Source organism: Lactuca serriola, chromosome 6 (genome assembly GCF_051521515.1).
Source record: "Lactuca serriola cultivar US96UC23 chromosome 6, Lser_US96UC23_V15, whole genome shotgun sequence".
Taxonomy (NCBI): Eukaryota; Viridiplantae; Streptophyta; class Magnoliopsida; order Asterales; family Asteraceae; genus Lactuca; species Lactuca serriola.
Genome location: NC_136413.1, coordinates 136,663,549 through 136,675,561, shown reverse-complemented (window position 1 = coordinate 136,675,561; position 12,013 = coordinate 136,663,549). Strand labels below are relative to the sequence as shown.

Below are 12,013 nucleotides of genomic sequence, written 5' to 3'. Positions count from 1 at the left end.
AGCAGAATTTTCGATTTTCAAGTAGTTTTGCATCAAGTATACAGAAAACAATCCTAGGCTCTGATACCACTGATGGGTTTTAAGCATTCTAACACTTCCTAAGTGTATATGGAACCCTAATAACCTTGAATCTATGTTTTCTGTATATACATGCAAATTTCTTCTTCAAGGTTATATCCTAACTAGCATGGCATGGGGATTACATAAAATATAAAACTAGTAGAAATACATACCTTGTTGTTGCTTGGATTCCTTCAAGACTTTGTGAGCCTAGCACCCTAAATGTTGTGCCTCAAATGCTTCACACAACACCACAAAACTTGGAATAACTTGAGAGAATACTTCTAGCACTCAAAATCGGTTATGCCTTCTCTAGTAACCTTACTAGGTCCAATTTCACTAGCCAAAGGGTCCCTTTTATAGTGGTGTCACAATTAGGGTTTTCACATGAATACTCTTAATTGTCATGACTCTTCATTTCTCATGACCCATGGGTTTGTAACTCCCATGGACTATCCATGGAGCTCCAAATGGTTACATCCATAATCCATAAACCATGGATCACTAATCCACCATAAAAGAATTGATGATTGTCATAATCAACCCTTATATATTTAATTAGTCTCACTTTGATCACCAAATTAATACTAGATTAATACTTGATCAAATACTAATTAAATAATACTATTATTAATATATTAGAACTTATAATATATTAATAATCATAAGTGCCATATTCTCTCATTTACTCTATCCAAGTATTGCAATGCCATGCAACCCAAATGGACCATGTCGGGTCGGGTCAAGTACATACCAAATAAAGTTATGGACTTAGACACTATATCCAACAATACTCTCACTAGAAGGGAACACGACTATGTTCGCACCCAAGCTGACTTCCCCTGTATGAATCCATAGGAAGCCTTTCTCATTGAAAAGGTCTTCCAGAACAAGTCGGAGATGCACCCGAAGATGAAGATTGTGCTTGAAAGGGCTAATACTTTTTTGAAGGAAACGGTCTGTGATTTTGCTAAAAGCGACACATACATCTACCCCACCAGTGCCAAGAAATTTGATCTGCCACCACTCGACCCTGCACCAATGCCTACCGAAGGCTATGAAGAAAGATCCTTAAGTGAAACCAACTTCCCTGAACTCAATGTCATTTTCAAAAGGAAGATCGATAATGTCCAATACTTCATTCCTAGAAATGCCATGCATCGCCTCACCAAGAAGCAACTTGATATCTGCCGAAACGCGGTTGAAAAATCGAAGCACACTACTGCAGAAGTCAAGTTCGAGATTTTAAGGAGAATCATCTGGTTGGAAAACATCAGGAAGCTTTGGTGGATCCTGATCAAGTTTCTTAAACTTGATAGCTGAACAAAAGTTAAAGAGGTCACTTAGGGGGAAATTGTTGAATCATAAAAAGTCACCCTCTTGAACTTCAGCTACCGCAGTCTACATGCACCCGTAGTCAAGCTCCTTCATCAGCAACCGCATCCGGAGTCTCTACCTACCGCAGTCTCTCTTCGTTACTTAGTTCATCTTGTCTTACTATAATCCTCTCTATTGTCCAGTATGCCTTGCATGGCTACACTTAGAGAGTGAATATAATGTAACTCCATGAGTCTCTATAAATAGAGCTCGTTCTCTTTGCATTGATAACTCATCTATTATTCTGAATACACATCTCTGAAGTTATCTTTTATATCTCTCTTACTCACACTTCTTACTCTCACATAACCGATTACAATCTCTCTTTGGAGCAAGTCTTTTTAGACTTAATCACTAAGTTTGATCTTACTTATTAACTTGGCTTAAATGCATTCCTCGTTATGAATCAACTTATGTGTATACTTGATATAACAATTATTGTCATTTCTAATTCTTTACTTTTCCATAACTAACTCTCTAACCATCTAACTATAAATATTATTGTTGAGCTCTTAGATCCTTTGAGATTAACTATTTTGCAATATACTTGTTCTAACGTTTGTTCAAGTGTGTCTCAAAGTTTTTCTCTCAACACACCCTCTTTCTTTCGAAAGAAGGTTAGGTCAACCGAACCATGCTTAAATTTGGACATTTTAATAAATCTAGTCAGAGTGTAACACCGTAAAAATTAAAATAATTTTTCACATTTTCAAACACATTTTCACAAACTCATTTATTCATAAAATGTCATAGTATTAAGTCTTTTGTTTCACAAATATCTCCCAAGATCAAATACATAAAATCACATGTGTGTGTACGAATCAAGCTGGCGCCTTCCCACGGTCATCATTGGTACCTGAAACACATAACATGTAACACTGTAAGCATAAGCTTAGTGAGTTCCCCAAAATACCACTATAACACATAATAGCCACTCGAGGCTGTAACTCTATTGACCCTCTGGTCAATGTGTCTCAATGGGGCCTTCCAGCCCCAACTCTCTGTGGGCCCTCTGGCCCTAACTCTAGGGACCCGAAAGTCCCAACTCTGTAACTCTGAATCATGCATATCACATATCACAAAAAATCACAACACATAAATAACATGCAAATATACTGGTATATAACTCTATAGTACTCTGTCACTTAACTCTGTTACCACACTAGGTAAAGTATAGTGAGAAGACTCACCTCGGGTATCTCGGTAAATCTCTGACTCGGTAAACGCTGGCCTACCCTCCGCCTAATCATATGGAATAAATACTCTATTTAATATAACTCTCAAAGGCTAGACTATGCTCTCTTATGACACTCTTAGAAAGGTAAAAGACCATTTTACCCCTCTCATAACTCAAAAGGCCCCACAATAGACCATACCCTAAAAGTCAACCAAAACTCAACTTTCCGGGTTACGTTGCGCGTACCAGATGTGTACGCTGAGCGTACCCGGCTGCATCTCAAAATCGGGGAACGCCGCCCAGTACACGGCGCGTATTGGGATTACGCCCGGCGTACTCCCCTGCTTCAGCCCCTTAGCTCTTGAGGTCTTAAACAGTTAAGACCCACGTCCAAATTTTAGATCTGACCACATCTAAGCCTCTTAATCCATAAAGTTGATGACTTTAAGCCTTTGCATGGCTGAACAAGTCACCAACTCCCACAATGATCCATCCTTTAACTCTAGAAGGCTTATTACACAAGCATGATCTCAAACTAACATCCAAGATGGAAACTTTATGGTTCTAAATCACTAATACCACTGAAAAGGAAGAGATCTCGGACCATGGAGCACTTTACACTCATAAAGTCTCCACCTTTGGGGTTTTTAGCCCTAGAAATGGCACATGCAACAACAACCAAAAGAAGAGGAAAGTTTTGAACTTTATACCTACAAGTGTAGCCCTTTTCTCTGTAGATCTCAGATCCAAAATGGCACCTCAAGCTTTAGCTTCCAAGAGCTCCTTTCCTTCTCCTTCACTAAGTCACCAAAGCACAAAAAGCTCCAATCAACACTCTCACACGCTAAGGACGATGGGGGCTCTCTTTTAGGGTTTCACTCACTGATATGGAGGCTGAGAAATGAGCCTTAACACTCTTTAAATAGTGCACAAGATGGATTAGGGTTTTTTCACCTGGTCCGGGTACGCCCGGCGTAACTCTAGGTACGTCCAGCGTACCTTGGCGACTCTGCGTCCAAATTAAGCGCATGAGTACGCGCAGCGTACCCCTCTGGTACGCCCAACATACTCACTTGCTACAATCCCTCCACTCAAGGACTAAACATGACCAATCAACAAAGAACAAGGATGAAAGAAATGTACCTAAATCTCGGGGTGTTACAATTCTCCCCCACTAGAACCAGACTTTGCCCCCGAAGTCTCATTCCTCGAACAACTCTGGATGCTGCCCCCGCATCTCCAACTCTGACTCCCAAGTCATCTCGGACCCCTTCCGATGTTGCCACTGAACCAAAACCAAAGGTACTTCCTTGTTCCTCAAAACCTTGATCTTCCGATCTCTGATTGCCACCGGTTACTCAGCATAATTTAGGCTCGCATCCACCTGAATATCCTCCAATGGTACCACTGCCGACTCATCGGCTATACACTTCCACAACTGCGACGCGTGGAAAGTGTCATGGATCTCACCTAACTCTGCAGGTAGCTCCAACCGGTAGGCTACCCTACCTACCCTTGCAATCACCCGAAAAAGACTGATATATCGGGGGCCCAACTTGCCCCTCTTCCTGAATCGGATCACTCCTTTCCAAGGAGAGACCTTCAGGAGTACAAAGTCGCCGACCTGGAACTCGAGCTCGAACCGGCGCCTGTCCGCATAACTCTTCTTAAGACTCTGAGCGGTCAATAACCTCTGCCTGACCTGCTGTATCTGCTCAGTCTTCTGTAGCATAATCTCAGTACTACCCATAACACGCTGCCCGACCTCTCCCCAGCAAATGGGGGTCCGACACCTCCTCCCATACAACAGCTCAAAGGGTGCCATACCAATGCTCGAATAATGGCTGTTGTTGTAAGAACACTCTGCCAAGGGAAAATACGTGTCCCAACTCCCACCAAAATCCAACACACATGCCCGGAGCATATCCTCGAGCGTCTGAATCGCTCGATCGCTCTGTCCGTCAGTCTGGGGGTGGTATGCGATACTAAAATGCAGCCTAGTACCCAATTCCTCATGAAATTTCTTCCAGAATCTTGAAGTGAAACACACATCTCGATCTGATACAATCGAGATCGGCACTCCATGCCGCGATACCACTTCCCTCACGTACATCTCTGCCAACTTCTCTACGGAAGAGCTCTCACTTATAGCAAGGAAGTGGGCGCTCTTTGTCAACCTGTCCACAATCACCCAAATTGCATCGACTCCCCTAGCATTCCTTGGAAATTTGGTGATAAAATCCATGGTAATATGTTCCCACTTCCACTCGGGAACCTCCAACGGCTGCAACTTACCATGCGGTCTCTGGTGCTCGGCCTTAACCCTACGACAGGTTAAGCACCTCTCAACAAACAACGCGACATCCCTCTTCATACAGGGCCACCAATACTCCCTCTTCAGATCTAAATACATCTTAGTGGCCCCAGGATGGATCGAGAACTTCGACCGATGAGCCTCTTCCATCAAAATGGTACGCGTCCCTCCCACAAACGGTACCCAGATACGACCCTAAAATGTCATAAGCCCCCGGTTGTCGGTAACGAACTCCGATACCAACCTGACAACTCGCTCTCTCTTCTGGTTTTCTGATCTCACAGCCTCAGCCTGTGCCCCACGAATGGTGTCCAACACCGGAGCCATCACGGTCAATCTCAAACATACATCTCGCAATGGGGCGCTCTCCGCCCTGCGACTCAGTGCATCGGCTACAACATTAGCCTTGCCCGGGTGGTACAGGATCTCACAATCATAATCCTTTACCACATCCAACCATCTCCTCTGGCGCATATTCAGGTTGGGCTGATCCATCAAGTACTTCAAGCTCTTTTTGTACGTGTATATCGTACACCAAACCCCGTACAGATAGTGACGCCAGATCTTGAGGTCGAACACCATAGCCGCCAACTCAAGATCGTGGGTGGGATACCTCGCCTCATGGGGCTTCAGCTGCCTCGATGCGTATGCTATCACATGCCCTCTCTGCATCAGCACCAATCCCAACCCCAAGATCGACGCATCACAATACACCACAAAGTCCTCCATTCCCTCCGGGAGGGCTAACACCGGGGCTTCGCATAGCCTCTGGCGAAGTGTCTCGAAGGAGGCCTACTACTCGGGGCCCCATGAAAAAGCGAGACCCTTCCGGGTCAACCTGGTGAGTGGCACTGCAATCTTGGAGAAATCCCTGATAAATCTCCGATAATAGCATCCCAACCCTAAGAAACTCCTGATCTCGGAGGGTGACCTCGACACCTCCCAACTCATCACTGCCTCAACTTTGGCTGGGTCGACCAATATCCCTTTCTGGTTAACGAGGTGCCCTAGGAACTGGACCTCTCGCAACCAGAAATCACACTTGGAGAATTTGGCATAAAGCCTCTCCGATCTCAGAACTCCGAGGATCTCCCTCAAATGCTCCTCATGCTGCTCTCTAGATCTCGAATACACCAAAATGTTGTCGATGAATACGATCACCGACCGATCCAACATCGGCCTGCACACTCTGTTCATGAGGTCCATGAACACTGCCAGGGCATTGGTGAGTTCGAAGGGCATCACCAGAAACTCGTAATGCCCATAACGAGTCCTGAACGCTGTCTTCTAGATGTCCTCATCTCGCACCCTTACCTGATGATACCCAGACCTCAAATTGATCTTGGAAAACCAAGATGCTCCCTGCAACTGATCGAACAAATCATCGATCCTCGGCAGCGAGTAATGGTTCTTGATCGTCCACTTGTTCAACTCCCGGTAATCAATGCACATCCGGTGTGAACCATCCTTTTTCTTGACAAAAAGCATAGGCGCTCCCCACGGCGAGCTGCTCAGCCGAATAAACCCCTTTACCAGCAGCTCCTGAACTGCGAGGATAACTCCTGCATCTCTGGAGGTGCAAGGCGATAGGGCACCTTGGCGATAGGCGCGGCCCCCAGAACCAAATCGATACTGAACTCCACTTGCCTCACGGGAGGCACGCCCGGTAACTCCTCTGGAAATACGTCTGGGAACACACGCACTATCGGAACCTCATCAACTGACCTTGGTCTCTCTGAATCAACCCGCGTATCCATCACATACACTACAAAGCCCTTACAGCCCTGTTGTAGGCACTGTCTCACTCTAGCGGCCGAAAAAATGCTAACCCAGAACGTGTACCCTCATCATACACCGTAAGAACTCCCCCACTAGGGTCTCGTATGGTCACCAGTTGTCGCTCGCAGTCGATAACCGCTCCAAATCTGCTCAACCAGTCCATGCCCACGATGACACAGACATCACCCATCGCAATAGGAACTAAATCAATCGGGAACTCAACACCGAAAATCTCGAGTACGCACCCTCGGATCACCTCTGTGGCATATACCACCCTCTCGTCAGCTATGGAAACTCTCAGAGGTCGACTCAACGCCTCACGACTAACACTGATGTGTTGACTAAAAGCCAAAGATACAAAAGACCGACTCGCACCCGAGTCAAATAACACCAAGGCAGGTACAGAACTCACAAGAAAAGTACCTACGCATAACATAATATAAGCACAATATCTCAAAAACAACATAAATATACGAAAGAATACATACCATCCACGACATCGGGCGCTGCGCAGACCTCCTCCGCAGTCAACTGAAAGGCTCTCCCTCATGCCTTCAGTGCCTTGGCCAACATTGGCCGGCTCTCAGTAGCTCTGATGGCAGCAGGGGCAGATCCCTGAGATGCTCCCTTGCTGATCCCCGCAGCTGCGGACACTCTGCCTTCCGTTGTCCTGTCTGGTTGCAGTGAAAACATACTGCAAACCCCCTGGGGCAGTCCTTGGCCATATGCCCCTCTTTGCCACATTTGTAGCAAGACCCTGCTCTGCACACCCCATCGTGGCTCTTGCCTCACTTGTTACAAGTGTGGCCCCTCTGGCTCCATGGTCTCGAATCAGCAGGCTTGGCCCGCTTGGCTACCGGCTGAGACTGCACTGGTCGCCGATCCCTCCCCTGAGACTCAGCCTCCTCCCTAGCATGGGTCTCCAGCTCTATCTCCCTCTTCCGGGCATTTGCCTGAAGCTTAGCAAATATCCGGTACGTCGATTTGGCCACGAACTCACGTATATCCCTCCTCAGAATGCTCAAATATCGGCTCATACGTGCCTGCTCAGAGGACACGTGCTCTGGGCAGAACATCGCCCGCTCATGGAACATCCTCGTAATCACTGTAACAGACTCAGTACCCTGCTTGAGGGTCAGAAACTCCTGGGCCAAATGCTCCCTCTCCACCTGGGGAACGTACTCATCTCGGAACATAGCAGTGAACCTCTCCCAGGTCACTACAGCAAGCTCAGCAGACGTAAAGTGCACCGTCACAAACTTCCACCAGTCCTTCGCTCCTAAGCAAAGCTAGTTCGGCGCAAAACAGACTCTCAAATGCTCTGGAGATGAGCAAGTAAAGATACACCCCTCTATGTCTGAAATCCATCTCATCGCCACAATCGGGCCCTGGGTCCCGTCAAACTCCGGTGGTTTTGTGTTGCTAAACTCTCGGAACAGCAATGTATCACCACCCTGCGGCCTAGTCGCAGCTATGGCTGCAGTGGCCGCAGCAACAGCAGCCTCAGAAAGAGCAGCGTACTTCTCATCAAATGTCTCTATCAGCATGGTCTTGATAGACCCGAACATCTCTGGTATCTCTGCCCTGATGGTCGCATCCACCTCCTCCTGGATGATCCTACGGATCTCCTCATCACTCGTACCGCTGGTCCCTGGCGTATGGCGCGTCCCAACCATGATCTCCCTCTCTCTGAAATACAACACAAGAATAAATATCAGGGACTCGCTCGAGTATGCTCACACTCGATTACTTCACCCTACTTGTCCCTTGGTACTCCAAAGATTCTTACTTCGACTGTGCACTGACCCGGTGTCTTCAGTAGTACGGGCCCAATACTACCGTCCACACCACATCAGCATTCACCCCAAGTCCTCCTCCTAGATTCCCAAGTCCCAAGCACTCTACTCTCTCTAATCATATGATACTCGCAAGCAGATCTCTCACAACCTCCTCGCTGCTACCTAAACACTCTGAAATATTCCTAGCAGCAAGACTCCTAGACCCAAGCATCACATATGAGGCCACTCTAGTCCTAATAAGAATACCTAGTCTACTCTAGCATGCATAGCATAGCTCATCATATAAAATATCACATCATATCTTGTAACACATATAGTAATGGTATTTTGGGAAACCACCGTTCGGGCGATGGCTGTTCGTACACACGACTCTGCTCTGTTTGTCTCATAAGTTCTTCTTTTGAAAACTTATTTTATTATCAAAATTTCCTCAAATCCTCGGTTTGAGTTCAAATACGCCGGAAGGTGCACCCGAATCCCTCAAACCAAGGCTCTGATACCAAATTGTAACACCGTAAAAATAATAACAATTTTTCGCAGTTTCAAACACATTTTCACAAACTCATTTATTTATAACATGTCATAGTATCATGTATTTTGTTTCACAAATATCTCCCAAGATCAAATACATAAAATCCCATGTGTGTGTGTACGAATCAAGTCGGTGCCTTCCCGCAGTCATCACTGGTACCTGAAACACATAACACATAACACATAACACTGTAACCATAAGCTTAGTGAGTTCCCCAGAATACCACTCTAACACATAACAGCCACTCGAGGCTGTAACTCTGTTGACCCTCTGGTCAATGTGTCTCAGTGGGGCCTTCCAGCCCCAACTCTCTGTGGGCCCTCTGGCCCTAACTCTAGGGACCCGAAAGTCCCAACTCTGTAACTCTGAATCATGCATATCACATATCACAAAAAATCACAACACATAAATAACATGCAAATATACTGGCATATAACTCTATAGTACTCTGTCACATAACTCTATTACCACACTAGGTAAAGTATAGTGAGAAGACTCATCTCGAGTATCTCGGTAAATCTCTGACTCGGTAAACGCTGGCCTAGCCTCCGCCTAATCATATGGAATAAATACTCTATTTAATATAACTCTCAAAGGCTAGACTATGCTCTCTTATGACACTCTCAGAAGGGTAAAAGACCATTTTACCCCTCTCATAACTCAAAAGGCCCTACAATAAACCATACCCTAAAAGTCAACCAAAAGTCAATTTTCCGGGTTACGCTGAGCGTACCCGGCTGCATCTCAAAATCGGCGAACGCCACCCAGTACACGGCACGTATTGGGATTACGCCTGGCGTACTCCCCTGCTTCAGCCCCTTAACTCTTGAGGTCTTAAACAGTTAAGACCCACGTCCAAATCTTAGATCTGACCAAATCTAAGCCTCCTAATCCATAAAGTTGATGACTTTAAGCCTTTGCATGGCTGAACAAGTCACCAACTCCCACAATGATCCATCCTTTAACTCTAGAAGGCTTATTATACAAGCATAACCTCAAACTAACATCCAAGATGGAAACCTTATGGTTCTAAATCACTAATACCACTGAAAAGGGACAGATCTCGGACCATGGAGCACTTTACACTCATAAAGTCTCCACCTTTGGGGTTTTTAGCCCTAGAAATGGCACATGCAACAACAACCAAAAGAAGTGGAAAGTTTTGAACTTTATACCTCCAAGTGTAGCCCTTTTCTCTGTAGATCTCAGATCCAAAATGGCACCTCAAGCTTTAGCTTCCAAGAGCTCCTTTCCTTCTCCTTCACTAAGTCACCAAAGCACAAAAAGCTCCAATCAACACTCTCACACGCTAAGGACGATGGGGGCTCTCTTTTAGGGTTTCACTCACTGATATGGAGGCTGAGAAATGAGCCTTAACACTCTTTAAATAGTGCACAAGATGGATTAGGGTTTTTGCACCTGGGTCGGGTACGCCCGGCGTAACTCTAGGTACGCCCAGCGTACCTTGGCGACTCTGCGTCCAAATTAAGTGCATGAGTACGCGCAGTGTACCCCTCTGGTACGCCCAATGTACTCACTTGCTACAATCCCTCCACTCAAGGACTAAACATGACCAATCAACAAAGAACAATGATGAAAGAAATGTACCTGAATCTCGGGGTGTTACACAGAGTTTCATACCATGCCCTTGGTGCTTGCTTGAGACCATAGACTGCCTTGTCCAGAATGTAGCAGTGACCTAGATACTTCTCGTTCACGAAAACTGGTGCTTGATCTACATACTTCGTCTCTTTTAGTTCTCCATTTAAGAAGGCACACTTCACATCCATTTCATATACTTCAAAGTTCATGTGTGCAGCATAAGCAAGAAAAATACGAACTGACTCCAGCCAAGCTACGGGTGCGAAGGTCTGATCATAATCAATGCCTTCATCTTGACAATAACCTTTCATAACCAATCTTGCCTTGTTGCGAATTATGTTTCCTTCCTTGTCCATTTTGTTCATGAAAACCCACTTAAATCCAACCACGTAAGCATCCTTTGGAGTTGGAATCAATCTCCTTACTTTGTTTTGCTCGAACTCATTGAGTTCGTCCTGCATGGCCTTTACCCAATCAGAATGATCGAGTGCAGTGTTGATCGACTTTGGCTTAACTTTGGAAACAAATGAATTAAACATGCAAAATTCCACATTAGAGAATAGTGCAATTTGTTTCGCTTTCAGTTGAGAGCGCATGAGAACTTTTTCTGACGGTTTACCAATAATTTGTGTTTGAGGATGATCTTTGGTCCATTTGATGAGGGTTGGGTAATTAGGATCAGAAGAAGGATCCAGTTCAGCATCCACTTCTTCTTCGAGTTCTGATTGAATATCATCATCGTTTGAATTTGCATTATCCCCCTCAAACGATGATACTTCCTCCAGTTCAGGCTTAGAATACTTTCCTTGGACTTGGCTTTCGGTTGGTGTTGATGATGATGCACTCTCCCCCTGGAATGATGAATCTTGGTTATTTGGATTAGACAAACCCTCCTCCTGAACATAAGAGTTGTCTCTGGGAGGTTCGGTTGAGTTAGACTGTTCGTCTGATTGAGGTTGTTCAACTGCCATTTTCTTTGCAGCGTCATCGTTTATCTTCTTCAGGTGATCTACATTGTTGTCTATAGCTTTAGGTTTAGAGTGAATGGCCATTTTTGGTTCATCAAATAACATCATGTACTGCTCAAAGAGATTTGAAATGGGTATCGTAACTAGACCAGAAATGGGAAATATTTCCTCCACTGAGCCTTCGTTTGTCTTCAGTTTCTTGACAAGGTTATCATCACAGGTAACATAATAGGTCTCCTCTATTTTCTTTGAACGCTTGTTGAGAACTCTATATGCTTTGGAGGTTAAGGAATAACCCAGAAAGATTCCTTCGTCTGCTTTGACATCAAACTTGTTTTGGTGCTCCTTTCAATTGAAGATGAAGCATCTTGAACCGAACACATGGAAAAACTTTACATTGGGCTT

At 45.2% G+C, this 12,013-nt stretch overlaps 1 protein-coding gene across 1 annotated transcript; it reads right to left on the bottom strand.

Moving 5' to 3' along the window:
* Nucleotides 1–10,262: 10,262 nt before the first annotated feature.
* LOC145060191 (uncharacterized) lies at nt 10,263–11,692 on the bottom strand. Its single transcript, XM_079007900.1, has 2 exons — nt 10,884–11,692; nt 10,263–10,302 (listed from the first exon to the last, which is right to left on the bottom strand). The coding sequence occupies exons 1-2, from the start codon at nt 11,690–11,692 to the stop codon at nt 10,263–10,265; spliced, it is 849 nt and encodes a 282-aa protein (XP_078864026.1).
* Nucleotides 11,693–12,013: the final 321 nt, after the last annotated feature.